Raw genomic sequence first — 16,919 nt, forward strand, 5'->3', positions numbered from 1 at the left:
GGCTGGGCGTAGGGGGCTCGGATCCGGGGGGACACCCGGGAGACATGGCTCCCAACTCGGACACGGTGGAAGGGACCACCCTGCTGCCGGGGGAGGACATCACCACGGTGGGATCCAACCCCAGCTCCTTAGCCGTCAGCGCCAAAGACCCCGACAAGCAGCAAGGCCAGCAGGGCGGCCAGAACCCCAGCCAGGCTGGGCAGCAGCAGGGGCAGCAGAAGCAGAAGCGGCACCGCACCCGCTTCACGCCGGCGCAGCTCAACGAGCTGGAGAGGAGCTTCGCCAAGACCCACTACCCGGACATCTTCATGCGGGAAGAGCTGGCCTTGCGCATCGGCCTCACCGAGTCTCGGGTGCAGGTATGAGCCGCCGCCCCCGCGCAGTGCCCGCCCCTGCCGCGCTCTCCGGCCCCTTCCCCGGGCGTACCGACGGCGGCACAGCCGGCCGGCGGCGAGGACGGCCACCACTGAGCGGGTGGGTGGGTGCCCCCAAAGCTCAGCCCGACGGCGGGGGAGGATACCCATCCCTGAACGCAACAGTTTGGTCGAGAAGCCTTGAATCCGGACACCTCCCGCGCCCCTTTCCGCAACGCTGTCCCCTTGGGGTGTCCCCTTGTCCCCTACCCGCCTGCAGCGCGGTGGTCCGAGCGGGGCGCGGGCGGAGCTTTTCCCCCGCTCCACGGCCCAACCAAGGGCAGGAAAGAGCCCGGGGAGGCACAGCCCAAGAGGGGCGAGTGTCAGCTCTCGCAATAGCCCGGCGCTAAGAGGCAAGCCCAAACCGCCGGGGAGTTGCCCCCAGTCCCCGGCGCTGCCGCTGTCCAGGGTGCTGCCGCCCGCACGGCCCCGCGGGGGGAGCGGACGCGGGGCCGCTGTCCAGGGTGCTGCCGGCCGCGGGGCCGCCACCGCCGGGACGGGGCGTCCCCCGGAGCCCGCCGCCGCCGGGAGGGTCGGGGTGGGGTCCGGGGGAAGGGTCGCGAAAAGGCACTTCGGTAAAAGGCTGTTGTATCTGGACTCGGAGTTTGCCCGTACCGGCTTCTATAATGCCTGGGGATGGCGTGGCTAGCCAGTAACTTCAACATCTAGGGCGTACTTTGTTCTCTAAAGTATGTATATGCACACATGCACGTAGACATATATATATATATTTGCACATAGGCACGTAAGAAACTGTGTAGGCATGTAAACGAAATTTGGAAAAGAGGGAGATGGATCCAACCACTAGACTGCTCTGATGCGGCTTTTGTGTGTAGAAGGGTATTTTGGTGAGTTTCTGTGTGAGTCCCTTCCAAAGAGCGAAAGCCTACACAATGGAAGCACTTGTGGGATGTGTATCCCCGCTCAGCACAGCACACCAGGAATGCCACTGCACTTTACTGCAGCTGGTGTTCAAAATCCCTCTCGGCAAGCCTAGGCTCCTCAGCTAAATAAAGACACGTCAAAAGAATTCCCTAAATGAACGTTTTTATGAACAGAAACCGACTCTGTTCTCAAATGTGACAGAAAATGCACGTCCGCTCCTAAAAAGTAAAACAATTTGATTCAGCCTACACAGGACTATAATTAGTTTAAATTAAGACAGAAATTAGATTCACAAATAAAATATAATTGGACAACTGACTCTATGAAAAAAGAAAACGAGGTCTATTAAACTTTATTGGGTTTCCCAAAGGTTAATGATACCAATTTCAATATTAGGAGTGTGGTAAATGAAGTAAAATATAAAATATAAAATGGAAATAGTTATTTTCTAACAGCACATCAAAGAAATTCGTAGGAAGAAAGACAAAGTGTTTTAATGGCCTCGGCATAATCTTAAACCAATGCTAATAGCTCGAGACTGCTGATAAAAACAGTTTAATAGAGTGGCAATTTAAATATTTTTTACAATAATGTTCTGTAGTTTAAAAAGTAATCAGATCAACATAACCTTCTTAATTAACACTTCAAAATGATTAACATTATGTAATCTAAGGCAAAATAATTTATTTAATGTATTTACTTCACAATCCGATGTATCACTGCTCCTTGACCAAATTTAAATTAAATAGTAATTGGTTTATGTTCTTATACAAGTACTTTACAGTTTTCTTTATAGTTAACAGATTGCCTACACATTCCTTGCATTATGTAGGCTCCACACTGATTAAGGAATGCTCCAAATAGTTAATTTATAGCGGCTGTATATGTTTTTAAGGGTTTTAGATGCTAGGATAAATCACCACTTTCCTCATTTTAGATCTCTATTTAATGTATATGATACATTTAAATAATTATTAAAGCGGCTGGTGCTTAAACGGGAGTCCAATTCCACGTCTGATATTGCTCTGCTTTTCAGGCTGCTGTAATAAAACCATTCTTTTTATAGCATGCCATTATTAGAAACCAATTTCAGAATTATTTATAACCTGGAATGGCTTATTAAGCAGCAATGCGAGAATCATGCAAATTACGCGATCAAATGCAATATAATAAGCATAATCATTAGTCTCTAGCACGGATTAATTAACTTTCAATATTTTATTTACATAAAAACCAAATCAGTGAAATAACTTCTGCACAGTCAGGCTTGCCTTTCAATATTTTATACGAACAAAAATAATGTGCTGTAATTCCATTGACCGTGTCCCCCACAATGGTCCCGTCACCTGCCACATCTTAATAGGGGACAAGCTGAGAGTATTTTCTAGTTTTCTAATGGAATGAGAAATTGCATTTTCTTCCTCTCCCAGCACTATTAAAGTGTAATGAATTCGGCCCAGAGTTCACGGCTGGCTGATCGAAATGAACCTGAGATCTGAGCTTTAATACAGCTCTCCAGATTTCCTACCAAATCTTCACATTAATCATCCGCTGGATTCCAATGAGATCTTCATAAAGCTTCGGCTCCTGAGGAAAAAAAAAATAGAGAAGAATTAAAACAAAAGTGATATTGTCTCCCCTTCTCTCTCTCTCTAACCCATTTATAGCTGGGTAATTAAATGGGCTATATATTTTAAAATACATTTACAGTATGTCTATATTACTGTAACAGCAGACATCATCAAGGTAGATTTTTAGATTCCAACCTCCATTAGATTCTCACTGTTGTATTAATAATTTTCAGGGGCTAGTTGCATTTTAGAAGGAGTCCAAAGTTGCCAAATGCTCGTGGTTAATATATTTCTAGAGTTGTCATGTGTGCATTTTCAAAATCTCCCCCAGGTCTTCCCTGCGTTTTAATCTGTCATGCACTGGTTTTCAACTGGAAACATTCACATTTTAAAAGCATATGCAGCGTAGCTATGAGCTGAGGCGATCAGACCCGATGTAGATTCTTTACAACACCAGTAAACCATGAAACATAAAAAGATTTTGTAGCCGCAATTTAGCTATTAACCCTAAAACATAATTGAACGCGATTTTTCGATTATTCATATAGCATTTAGCTCCCTAACGGCTGCTCATTCCCGCTAATGGGCGCCCGTCTGTCCCTGCCCGGGTGCGCAGCGCGAAGCCCCGGGCCCCGGCAGCTCCGCGCACCACGCTACCCCGCTCTTCCCCCCTAACAGCTGCCCCGCTGCTTTCGGCAGCGGCGCGGCGAGACCCCCCACCTCATCCCTGACGGCACCGCGGTCACCCGCTTACCCGAACCACCTTTGTTCTTTCTAGAAAAAAAAAAAAAAAAAAAAAAAAAGACCAAAACCAAAGCCCACAAATGCGGGCAGGTTGGCGGGAAGGTTTCCTGCCCCGGGAGCCGGGCGGTGCCGGGCGCGGGGGGTGGGCTGGCCCGGGGCAAGGCTCCCCGCCCCGCCGCGCCCCGCGGGCGCTTCCACGCAAGGGCAAGAGCCGTGAGCTGGTCACTTATTTTTCGTGTTATTGCATGGTTTTGGTTGGGGGGGGTGTGTTATTTATTTATTTATTTATTTATTTATTCATTCATACTTATTTTGCCGGGGGTGGGGTGGGGAGCGACGCCAGGCACCTCTCCAGGAGCCTCCCCCCGAGGGAAGGAGGCTGCAGGCGGCTCAGTCCCGGGACGGACGCATCTACCGGTTTCGTTACAAAAAGTTCCACCGGTTTCGTTTACCCGTGGCGGGGACGCGGGGGAGGGGGGGGGGGGGACAAGAGCGGCCGCGGGACAGACAACGTCCGGGGGGTAGGAGCCGGGTGGGGGAGGTGGTGGCGGGGGGCGGGAGACCGGTCGCAGGGCGGGGTGGGGGTGGCGGGTCCCGCTTCCGCGAGCCGCGTGGCGGCCGCACCGCGGGTGGGTGGTGGCTAACGGTTGCGTGTCGCTGCCCGCCGCCGGCAGGTCTGGTTCCAGAACCGTCGAGCCAAGTGGAAGAAGCGCAAGAAGACCACCAACGTCTTCCGCGCCCCGGGCACGCTGCTGCCCACGCCGGGGCTGCCGCAGTTCCCCTCGGCCGCCGCGGCCGCCGCGGCCGCCATGGGCGACAGCCTCTGCTCCTTCCACGCCAACGACACCCGCTGGGCCGCGGCCGCCATGCCGGGCGTGTCGCAGCTGCCGCTGCCGCCGGCGCTGGGCCGGCAGCAGGCCATGGCCCAGTCCCTCTCCCAGTGCAGCCTGGCGGCCGGGCCGCCGCCCAACTCCATGGGCCTCTCCAACAGCCTGGCGGGCTCCAACGGCGCCGGGCTGCAGTCGCACCTCTACCAGCCCGCCTTCCCCGGCATGGTGCCCGCCTCCCTGCCCGGCCCCAGCAACGTGACGGGGTCGCCCCAGCTCTGCAGCTCGCCGGACAGCAGCGACGTGTGGCGGGGAACCAGCATCGCCTCCCTCCGCCGCAAAGCACTAGAGCACACAGTCTCCATGAGCTTCACCTAATGGCCGCACGCCGAGCCCCGCGTCAACGCCGCCGCCGCCGCCGCCGAGCCCCCAGCCCCCGCCCGCCCCGACCCGCCCCGGCCCCCCGCCTTCCCCCACCTGACTTACCAGGGAGTCGACTCAGGATCTGAAATCAGACACCAACGGACTGGTTTGTGGGCCAAGAAACACCCCCCTACCCCCTACTACTGCCCCGACCCTCGCCCCCACCCCCTCCGCCCCCGCGCACCTCCCCGCCCCGGCCCGGCCCGGCCCGCCCGGCGGCCGCTTCTCCCCGGCGGCGGAAGGACTCGGGGCGTCTCCGCACCCGGCCCTGCCTCCCTCCCTCGCCACGACCCGACGCTCTCACCGGCCGCCCGACCGGTTTTGCAAAGAAATTTGCATTTTGGTTTTGTTTTCTTGATTTTTATGGTTTATTTAAGAGCAGCGATCTGCCGCCGGCGCTCTCCCCCGCGAGGGCGCCGTCGGGGTGCTACCGGGCGGGTTCGCGGAGCGGTACGGAGACCCCAGAGAGAAACAAATCCGTTTTGATAAGGCATTTAGAAGGGAGAGAGCGCGAAACCGATTGGGGATAAAACTAAACTAAACTAAGCAAAACAAAACAAACCTAAAAAGTTTCTTTTCGTAAAACACACGGGGTTAAAAAAAAAAAAAAAGGCAAAAAAAAAAAAAAAAGCAAGAGCACTTCCCTTTTTCGGATCTTTTATTTCGTGACAGTTGAGTTGCCGATCCGCCCCACCTTTAGTTACGCATTTATTTACGTTCCTGCTGCTATTGTCCCTCCTGCATCTTCCGCTGCCGCCGGCGGAGGCGCCGCCGCGGCCCCCGCCCCGCCCGGCCCGGCCCGGCCCCGCGGCCCGCCCGCCTGCATGTGCCGGTCACCCCGCCGCAGGGCAGGGCCGCTGGAGGAATGAACAAACGATGTGAAATAGGATGTTTTGTGTAGATAAAGCATTCTTGTTACATACTGGTCGATTCGTGATATGTTTTAACTTATTGTCTGTGCTTATTTATTGCATTTTGGGTTTCTTAATAAATGTTTGAGCTAATATAAAATATATACTTGACTTTTCCGGACACGTTTATATCAAGTTAATGTGAATGGATAAATATCATTTTCAGTATGTGATATGAAGAATTATGGATTTTGATGTGGCGTGTGAGATATGAGAGGTGTCTTGAACCGCAGGCAAAAAAAAAAAAAAAAAAAAAGACAGGACTTCTTCCTTCTGTGGGATAAACTAAGTCCTTTGTCACAAGTTTGGGGATAGTTTGCTTGCTTGAATTTTGCATTGAAGCCTTTCATTTATCACAATTTTAATACTTCATGACTAATAAACTTTTGTTAATCTTTCTGCGTGATTGATCTTTAAACTGCAAGATACAAGAAGAAGTTCCGCGGCGAAGCAAGGCGGGGAGCGAGCGGGAGCAGGGTGGCAGGAGGCCGGGGCGGGGAGGTACGGGGTAGGGGGGCGCGGGCAGCGGGGGGCACCTGCCCCAGGGCCGGGCGGGCAGGGCCGGCGGCCAGGGGCTGGGATTGCAGCGGGAGCGGGAGCGGAGGGGCGCTTCACTGCAGGCTGCTTTGTCGGCTCTGAAACGAGTGAACCGCTGCTGGTGGGGCGTATCCCACGGAAGAGAAAACCCTCGGTTTATTCCCGTGCAAACTTTGTCAGGGGAGGAAAAAGTGCAGGACTTTGGTAAGCATCTTGCAGCCCGGTTTGGTTGTTTTTGTTTTTGTTTTTTGTTTTTTTTTTTTTCCTATCTTCCCTCCCCACTTTTTTTTTTTTCTTTTATGCAATGCACTGAGATCTCTTCTCCTTGTACATCAATTACACACCTCTTAATTACATACCTGAGAGTGCCCAGCTCCATAGGCACCTGCAGAAGGGTCCTTGCTCATTCCAGAGTGCATATTATGTATGCATATTTAATTTAAAATAGAAATAAAAGCAGAATAAATTATTGGTGATCCAGGCCATGAATGAGTACACTGGGGGTTACCTGAGGAAGCAGTCCTGCACCCTTCTGCGGGAGCCTGCTTGAGCGGATGCTGAAACAGCCCAGGATGCTCATCCTGAGGTAGGCCAGGCCAGGCAAGACAGGTCCCATACCACAATCCATACCATGGTAAAGCCTGGGGTAAGAAGACACCGTGAACTGGACCTCCTTCCAGCACTCCCTCTACTCCCCATCCCGGTCTTGCACGAAACAGTTGCCCCTCTGCACCCAGGCTTAGCTCTGAGTTTGAAATTCGTGATCAGTTTAGATCAGCCACCAAAGATGTGGACGCACAGGGTACCTACAGAGCAGAGCTGGTCAGAGTACCCCCAGTTCCCCGATCTCATGGGTGCCATTGTGTGGGCCAAGGGGAGCAGCGGCCCATCTGGAACTTCCCTTGGTCTTCCCAATCCCACAGTGCTCCCTCCCCTGTGCTGTGGCCTGCCGAGAGGACAAACATGTCTCTACTTACATGCAGAGGAGTGCAAATCTCTCTCCTTTCAGATGTGTAGAAGGTTGTTTACAAGCATGTAATTTTTACAGCTGCTTTATATTGCTATAAGCAAGACAGCTTTATTATGTAGCAATGTCATAAAGTATGGTACGGAAGATCTTTAAAAAATATGTGCTTTTTAACCTTAGAGAAAAATACTCTTTCTGGCTGGGGGCAGGGGATTGAGACGCAACCTGTAAGATCCAACTCTTGACAATGAACACTGCAGCTCTATGGAAGGGACCTTACAAAGGTCCTTCAGCTTAATGCTCGCTCCTAAAACATCCATCATTTCCTCCACATTCTAATGCAACTGTTGTCCTGTTTATGAGCAAAGCTTTTTGATCCTACCCAACTTTGATACAACATTCGTTTCCATGGCAATAGAGCTTCATGTTCTAAGTCCTGGAGATTTTTGAAATTATACGTAGCACCAGCTGAAGTTTTGCAGCGTAAAACTTGTAAGCTGATGCCCTTATGTATTTAACATGGATGAGAGGAAGAGGGCCACAGGTTTCGCTCATACATGTTACAGGTTGTGTGTGAATGATTTGATTATAAAATCTCACTCACGCTGACATTAGAAGATAAAAATTAAACAACACTGACCAGTTCTACCAAGCAACATGAACAGCTTTGCTTCATTCACATAAAGTGATCAAAATAAATGAGTGAATTCCATATAAATTGAGAGAGAACATTTATGCTGAATAACAATTAGCCTATTATTGACTAAGTAGCTAACACCAGGCACTGGGGCTCCTACAAGCTGTGCTTATTTGCTTGCCGTAAGGTGCGCTTTAGCTTTGAGCAATTCCACCCAGTGTGTAAGCAAACTGAGATTTGCATTCATATATATAGATTCATTTCCACACTGGCACATATGCACATAGGTTTACTTCTCTCTAAACACAACATCACCCCTAATATCTAAGGAATATACATAACAATAATGCCACTGAAACTTTCATTTGCTCTCTTGATGAAATGCTTTAACTCTCTCTCTCTCTCTCTCTCTCTCTCTCTCTCCTCTCTTCCATCCTTCAAATCCCCGTGGAAGGCAGAATCTGCTCTTACCCACTGCTGGAGATTGCATTTACTGAGCAACATTGGAAGAAAGTTTGTGCAAGGCAAGGGATCAGATAACATTGCAGCACGGATTATATTATTGTACCAGCAGCAATGATCCCTGCTCCTAGAAATGAAAATGTGGTTTAATTTGTGTTGTGGTCTTTAAACTTTCATTTTTCAGAATAAAAATCTCTGCACATGAAAATGTATCTTGCAGTAATGGAGGTATGGCAGTTAACCTGTCAGTTGAAAGTATGTAACCTTCCTTTTCTCCTTTTCATGACAAAGGTAATCTCATCTGAGGGCATTTATGTGAAGAAATAACAGCATGGCATGGTAAAACCACTGGCTCATTAATCCTGGCATCTACTTCCTGCAGGGCTTCTTGATTAGTTAGATTCATTCATCGGGTATTTTGGAGTTTTTGATTTCTCACCACTAGCTAGGTTCACTGAGTTCAGGCTAAATTGAGCCAGAAGCAATGTTTATTAGTAATTTTGTAATACAGACTACCCTTATAATTCAGTACAAATATCTCATCTGAAATATATCCATTCACCCTAGCACCTAATGCAGTTTGCAGCTGTGTTCAGAGAGAACTGAGAGAACACAAGTGATTGGGCATGTATTTTCTAAATTATTATTATGAGAGCTAATAGCAAACTCCTCTTCATTTCCAACACCGGAATTAAGATCACTTATTTTTTAAAGCAAGCCCTGATATGCAGGTGACCAGCTCCTGCCTGCCGTTGAGGCTGGGCTCAGAGTGGTTCGCCTGGAAAGCATGGCCTGCTTAGCCTTTCATCATAGAGATGAAAGAGAGAACAAAGGAATTTTAGTTTTTCCATCATGTGTGCTATGAACAGGAAAAATCTAAATGCTTCAAAGGAAAAAAAAAGAGGAATCCTTGGAAATTAGCATCCTGTAATGTCATAGATTTATCTCAACTGTTTGATAGCTGTAGGAGAGTTACAGCTTGGATGAAAGGGAACAAGAAGCAAAGGCCCTGATCCTGCAGCCTTTAAAGCCCATGCTGACCCGGCTGTGAGTTCAGCAGAGGCATGTGTGAAGATCTGTCGGATTGGTGCTCAAAATTGTTCTGCCAGAAAGCTTTCCCCCATTCCGTAAACTATCTTTTCTGAGAGAAATAAGAGGACTGCGCATGAACTGCATTCAAATGTCTGACCATAGCTTGTGCCACATCAGTTCATCCAACCATAGGTAAGAGCCAGGGCCTGAGAGCCAGTTTGACTTAATGAATGCATGAAATGTACCCAGAATCTCTGGGCAAGACAGCTGGCATTTGTGGTTTAACTCAGAGAAGCAGAATTTGCCCCAAAAGGCAGAGAACCCACAGGGTCCTTTTAAACATCATGGACCCATCATCTCCCATGGCAGTGATGCAACTGTAAGAGAAAAACAGAGGTGGTAGTGGTGAAATGGGGGAGTAGGGACAACCTGTTTTTTATTTTTCACATCCCAATAAGAATAGCAACAAGAGCCAGAGGGGCTGGTGACACCTGGGATGTCACGGGGGACTCTCTTTGATTTATCATCATCCCTTTATTTGAGAAGTGCTCAAGAGACTGCACTAATAGCCATGTAAGGTGCTCTGTCAGATTTACTTCTACTCCTCAGGGAAAAAATAGCAGGAAGGTGTCTCTCTTTTCACACTCCTCATAGCCAAGGCTCATGCACAGGTGAGCCCATCTTTGTCTTCCACCTGGGATGTTGTACACTGGTATGGGTGGGAGGTGGCCTCTCTTATCTGCCAATAAATTGTGCCTGCTTCAGCTTCTCCCAAGACTGTCTTTGAGGCTCAGGAGCTGTGCTTCACCTTTACATTTCATCGTTCATCAATGCTTAAGCTTAAATACATTTTTCAGAGCTAAAATTACGCTTTTATGAGCTTTGAAATCTGCCAGAGGAGAATCACTCCCTGAGAGGGAGGGATCCAGGGGCATTTGTGTAGGATTTGCCATTGGAAGTTACACGACCATTTTGCAGAGAACCTTACCCTCTTTCGAAGGTCGAGAGGGAAAATGCAGAATATGCTTAATACACTGCCTGTGAGGGTGACGTTCTCTCCTGACCCCCATACACACTTTGTGCCTTGGAGTATGAAGTTTGATTAGCCTTTTCTCTCAGCACTGGAAGCATCATGGTAGTGATCCAAAAAGTACTTTGGAAAAAAAACAAACTATGGACTTTCTTTCACTGACCTCCCGCTACAGTGAATTTCATAAGCTGACGATGCACCCTGTAAGGACACATTTCTTTTTTACTGGTTTCAATTTATTGCCCTTTAATATAATTTAAGTGGCAGCTACAATTCCCTGTGGCTCCTTTACAAGCTTTTAAGGTTTATTTTTTGGATAACTTTTCAAAGAGCATTTCAGAATGACTACGAGCATCCTCCCTATTTTTGGTATCTAATAATTAAGAGGAAGCACCATCCCCTGTTTCAAGGCTTAAACATTGCTTTATAATGAAATTCCTATGTACTGGAAGGCTGTGATGTTAAACTTCCTGCCCTATATCACAGTGCAGGCAAAACTTGATTTGACTGTAACATGAGGACTCCCCATGTCATTGTATCCAGAGGATTTGGTTGTGCCAGTCAGTCTGTTTAAGTCAGTGATACACCAAGTGAGTTGAAGACGTTATTTGAAGAGGGCATAGCATGGTCTAGCTGTTCTTTGCCACAGTCACAGCCAGAGCCATTACACGGTGCTCTTTGGTGTCCCCTGGGCCTCCAAGGCCAAGACACACTCAGGGAGTCCCTGGGAGGGAGGGGGATCTCATTTCATCAATGTCACCCAGCTTACAGGCTTGTGTCACTAGGTAGATATTCACTGAATTCAGATTCATAAACAAAACTGAGTGTAAAAAGGTATTTTAGCAGCTACACAGCCACAAAATGTCACCAGAAATTAGCCAGCTTTGCTCTTTCAACTGGAGAACAAAATGAGAAGTCTACAGAAGGTCAGACATATAAAAATGCATTGAGATGAACAGGAAAGAATATTAAATTACTAAATAAAGAATTACACTTGGTACAGTTGGTGGCTCTAATCTTTGTGTCTATTATAAGCAGTAATTAACACCCACAACTGTATTCGTTGTCAGCTTGTGTTCTTATCTTCAGGTCTCGGTAGCGAATAAATGACTGGTACTTTATTCTTGAAATTTTAATTACTACAAGAAATACTCAAAGATAATTCCATTATATTTTACATTACTGTCACTTTGCCCTTTCTGCTTTAACACCGATGCAGTTTTAAGCTCATGTTTGCCTAAACTGTGACCGGACTGATCCCCACAGGGGTGGGGAATCTTGCTGGGCTTTGAGGGACCCCATCTAGGTAGAGACAGCTACAATGGAAATGCTTTCTAAACAATATGGGATCCTGTGTTATTAGCTGATTGCTCTGGCCTTTCTTTGTATCTCACACGAGAAGCTGCTGCTTCTGACCCACTTATCACATGGTTCATATCCTCACCTATATCAGACCTTTCTCATTTCTGTTGGAGATGATTCTTCTTCTGTCTATAATAATTTGCTCAAATAGTCCTTCATTCGTTATCTCATTCTCTTTTAGCCTGTCCAGTAGGGTGCCAATCTGTAGATTTCATTCATGGATGTTACAGTCAAAAAATTACACCCAAAATTTAAAGCCAGCCTGTTACTTGTTGGTTTGAGCCCAAGGGGCAACTGAGCATCACGCAGCTGTTCACCCACCACCCTCTTTGTGGCCCACCGCCCGCCACCTCCCCCTCCCCCCCCCCCCCCCCCCCCCCCCCCCCCCCCCGCCTCTTCAGGAATGGGAAGAATTAAAAAAAGTAAAAGGCTCAGCAATAGAGATAAGGACAGGGAAGGATGGCTCATCCATTGGTCATGGGAAAAAGACAGACTCATTAGGGGAAGAAAAATACCCATCACTTTAACTCAAACACTAACAAAGACAACACATAACAAGACAACACCTAACAGATGAGGTAGGACAGTGAGAAGTGCCACCACATCCAAAACTGCCTCCACTTGCCCCTTCCTTCTTTTCCCACTCAGCTCTGCTCCCAATCTCTCTACCTTCTCCCCCTGAAGCACAGGGGGCAGGGGATGGGGGTTACAGTCAGATTGCTGCTCCTTCCTTCTCATGAGATGGGGTGAACACCGTGCATTCCTCCTTTGCTCCACGTAGCTCCCCTCTCACTGCAGACAGTCCTTCATGAACCTTCTTCAGGGTGAGTCCTTCCCATGGGATGCAGCTGTTCCTATGCTGCTCCAGTGTGGGTCACCCTGAAGTGTTGCAGTCCTCCCAGTGCTGAACTGGGGGGGCTTCTTTTCCCTTCAGAGTCCCAGCTTCCTTTAAGCACAGATGCCTGTCCTGGTGTGGGCTCCTCCACAGGCTTCAGGTCGGCCTTTGCCCCACCACAGACCTCCATGGGGGGCGGAGGGTGGCCCTGCTGTCTCACCATGGGATACAGGAGGAGTCTGCTCCAGCGCACCTCCCCGCCTTCCTCTTCTTTCCTTTCACTGACCTCAGTGATTGCATAGGTGTCCTTCTCATGACTACTCACAAGTCCCAGTTGCCTCCACATTCCCCTTCTTAAATATGTTATTGCAAAGGTGCAGCCACCATTGCTAATTGGCTTGGCCTTGGCACGTCCGACTTGGAGCCAGGGGAACTGCAAGAAGCTTCTCACAGGGGCCAGCACTGTAGCCTCCTCCCCTGCTACCAAAATCCCCACCACTCAAATCCAGCTCACTTGTTGATGCCTTCCGTACACATCCTTCTTTATGTTATAACTGACAGCAGCTGGTTACACCATTATTTGCTAAATGAAAGGATACAGTGTTGCAGATATTTTTATGAAAAACATTTAAGTGTTTTGGTACCTAAATGTCCTCTGCAAAGTAATGTAGGCTGCCAAGTTCCATCAATTTTAATCCTCTTGTTACCTTCACTAGCTATCAAACTCCACAACTAGTTCAGAATTTTTTTCAAATAATGTCCTCCTAACCTGTCCTGTCCAAAGTCTCTACCAATACGCAAATCTCTTCTTTCTATTAATTACACTGCTCTTATTCTGGCCACCTTTGACGTTGCAGTTGCTCAGTTGTTCTAGAGGTGCTCTTTCTACCAAGCCACAAAGTCTCATCTCGTCTTTAAATCTCTTCTTAATCCTTAGAGCTTCAGAGTGAATTTATGAGTAAAGAAGTTTGGGACCCTCTACATGAAAGATTATCTACCAGCCTACTCCTGCTTTCACTGATGGCTCTAGGATTTTGACACATCACATACTCTTGTGATTACCTGTGTGAATCACACCAGGTGAAAAAGTACTTAGCGTACCATTCCTGACTGTGCCTTTTGTCCTCACCTTCAGCCATCATATGTTCCACTCCACTGGTGAACCTCCACGAAATGACTTTGATGCATCTAGGTCACATACAGATCTTCTCATTTCCAAACTGGTAGAAGAAATTCAAATGAGCTGACACTTGACCCATCAGCAATTTACTCAGTGGCAAAAGCCTTCCTCATTCTACATACTCAGGGCAGTTTTAATTGGTCCTGCCTCATATCAGAGTCTGTGCAGCAGTGGAAAATCCTGAAGGCGTCCAGCTTGCCTCAGAACAAGTTTATTGAGAAGGTCCCAGGGAAGCAGCTTGACTGGCAAATGCAGTTGGAATCCGGCTTGCACTCTAGCTGAGCCATGCTGGCCTGAGTAGCTGTGCATGGGCCCAGGCCATCACTTCCACAGATTTTGAGAGACTAAGATTTTCTTATAAGTACCTGCACAGGTCACCCCTGCTTGCTTCTGAGTCTGTCCTGCCTGGCATAAAGGAAGCAACACATGAAAATTTCTCTCAGTTCTGCATTCCTGTGGAGAAATATCCATAATGCAAAATGTTGTAGACCTACAATGCGCTGTGTTTAAGGACAGACAGCTGACATGGTGGCAGCTAGAGTGTTCCTGTGTTGTTGAATTGCTCTTTGACTGCTCTGCTCTACAACGTTATCCTAGAGAACAAGTGGCTCTCACTTACCATGGCTTCAGCAAGGATTATAGTGGCACTCCTGCATTTGCTAGACGGAGCTTGCATTTTCACAAATTTCCCGTTGGTTTGGGTGCCTGCAACAATGCAGTTGGGGCTGATTTTCTATGTAGCGGTACCTGAAACTCTTCTAGCCTTATGCTGAAGTTGTTGGTGCCCAGGCTCTCTCAATATCAGATTCTCAGGTTGTTGCTTGGGTCATTTGACCCTGGAGGCATTTAGGAAATCCTGAGATACTCTTAAAGTTTATTTTTATGGGCTGAATTCAGACTGCAGTTTATAGTCATTTGGGGAGAGGATGTCACAAGAGATGGGTGACAGGCTTTTGCAGCAGTGCGAGCAGACCCCATTCCTCTTGATTGTTGTCCTGGGTTTGAGTGAGTGGTGGGGTTTTTTGGTGGCAGGGGAGGGGGCTACAGTGGTGGCCCCTGTGAGAAGCTTCTCGAAACTCCTCTGGCTCCAAGTCAGCTCCATCTCTGAGCCAATCATCTGTGCCTCTGCCATAACATATTTAAGAAGGGACATGGTGAGGAGGAGTCGGACTTGTGAGGAGTTGTGACATCTGCATGAACACCACGGTCAGTGGAGGGATGGAGGAAGAAAGGAGGGGGGAGGTGTGCCGGAGCAGAGACCCTCCTGTATCCTGTGGGGAGATGGCAGGGCAGCCCCACCCCCATCACCCATGAAGGTCTACGGTGGATCAGACACTGATTTATCGCCTGTGAGGGGCTTCATATGGCCGGCTAAGGTGGCTGTGCGTGAAGGAGACTGGGACATTGTGGGAAGAAGAAGTCATTGCTGTTGTAGTTTGGCACTGGGAGGATTGCAGCATGTGGGGTTGTCCCATGCCGCGGCAGCTCGGGAAGGGCTGCAGCCCATGGGAAGGACTCATGTCAGAGAAAGTTTGTGGAGGACTGTCTCCTGTGAGAGGGGGACCACACTGGAGCAGGGGGAAGACATTCTGGAAGCTCCCTCCACTAAAGATGGAAAAGCGGCAGCACTGACAGCACCCCCCATTCCCTGCCCCTGCGCTGCTGAGGGGAGGAGGTAGACATATCGGGAACAGAGCTGAGCCTGGGAAGAAAGCAGCAGTGTGGGGGGGAAGGGTAATGCTTCTCACTATCCTACTCTGTTAAGTGTTGCTATTAGTGCCTGCAATAAATTTATGTTCTTTTTTTCCTCCCCTAATGAATCTGTCTTTTTCTCGTGACCATAACGAGTAATTTATCCATCCCTGTCCTATCTCGAATCCCAAGTCTGGCTTATTTGCCCCTTCTCTGCACTGGGAGGGAACGGGGGAGTGAGAGGCTGTGTGGTGCCCTGTTGTCCTCTGAGCTCAAACCACGACATTGTCTAAGCGGGGGACCAGGCTGCAGCAACCTTGCTTCAAATCACTCCTTGCTGTCTTCATTTTAGGTATCATAGCACATTCAAATATCCCAAATTTCACCAGTGTCTCTGTGCTCAGTCAGGGCATATCTCTGAGGACTCTAAAGAGTGCCAAGAATAAGCCAGTAGGAAATAACAAACCAGGTTTATGCTGAATTTAGGTTGTCTGCATATGCCTGGTTGTGTCTTGGGTGCTGCTGCAGGGCTTTATCTTGTGCATTGGGATCCAGTGCCAGGGCTTGGAGTCCAAAATGCAATCGCAGACATGATTCACTGGCCTGGAGTTGTATTTAGTGAGTAATAATATCAATTCCAGAATCTTACTATGGTTTATTTACTGGTCATATTAGCATGTGAGCTGACTCACATTGCCACAGAAAACCCTTGCTTGCATATGAATATTATTATGCTATCAACCATTTCTGATACCTCACAGATTTTTTTCTATTTTCTCCCTCCTAATCTATTTTTTTTTTAGGCCAACAACCCTGCTTCAATGCCAGCATCTGCCTTTCTAATAATGTAACTATTTACTGCATCATTGTGCTCTACTCTCATTTCATGTTGTCACACTCTCCACGACATTATTTGAAAATTGTCAAAACCCTCAGTGAGAAATGTCTACCAGAGGGAAAATGAGAAACGCAAATGGTGCAGCCTGGTTATCATGAAAAGGCGTGGGAACTGAAGTCACACTGCCTCTCCAGTGTGACCTCCTTCTGGACTCAGGCTGAGACACTCAGACCACATGTACTAGAAAAACTGATGCTTGGTTTATCTTGCCATGTGTGCTTTCAGTATAGATGTTCTGAGTCCCTCTGGACAGCTCTGCGCTGTGTTTCCATGATCATCCTTCGTGTCTTTTGGTCAACAGAGTTCACTACTTTCTCCAGCAACTAATGTCCGTGCAGCAATCAGTGAATTATTACAAACACAATAATTGCTTGTATTGAGTTGTATTTCCAGGACTGAGCCAACCTGACTTAGGCTAAGTGGCTTTAGCTGAATTAAATGCACTAGACAAAGGAGAAGCAAAAATAATTGAGTATGTTGAATGTGGTGCTTGTTATCAGCAACCATCAGATG

General features: G+C 48.1%; 1 protein-coding gene and 1 long non-coding RNA gene across 2 annotated transcripts in view; one reads left to right on the forward strand and one right to left on the reverse strand.

Moving 5' to 3' along the window:
• The window catches only part of LOC116965510 (orthopedia homeobox), a 6,061-nt gene extending 1,131 nt beyond the window's left edge, over positions 1-4,930 (forward strand). Inside the window, exons 2-3 of the mRNA XM_042804691.1 lie at positions 1-359; positions 4,288-4,930. The exon at positions 1-359 is cut by the window's left edge and continues 51 nt beyond it. Of these exons, the coding sequence (XP_042660625.1) occupies positions 1-359; positions 4,288-4,818 (890 nt within the window). The 3' untranslated portion in view covers positions 4,819-4,930. The remainder of the gene's footprint in view (positions 360-4,287) is intronic.
• Positions 2,498-4,994, reverse strand: LOC122154642. Its single transcript, XR_006166676.1, has 2 exons — positions 4,927-4,994; positions 2,498-2,885 (listed from the first exon to the last, which is right to left on the reverse strand). It is a non-coding gene; the product is annotated as an uncharacterized LOC122154642 (long non-coding RNA).
• Positions 4,995-16,919: the final 11,925 nt, after the last annotated feature.

The sequence above is a fragment of the Tyto alba genome, unplaced genomic scaffold (assembly GCF_018691265.1).
Source record: "Tyto alba isolate M040663 unplaced genomic scaffold, T.alba_DEE_v4.0 Super-Scaffold_42, whole genome shotgun sequence".
NCBI lineage: Eukaryota > Metazoa > Chordata > Aves > Strigiformes > Tytonidae > Tyto > Tyto alba.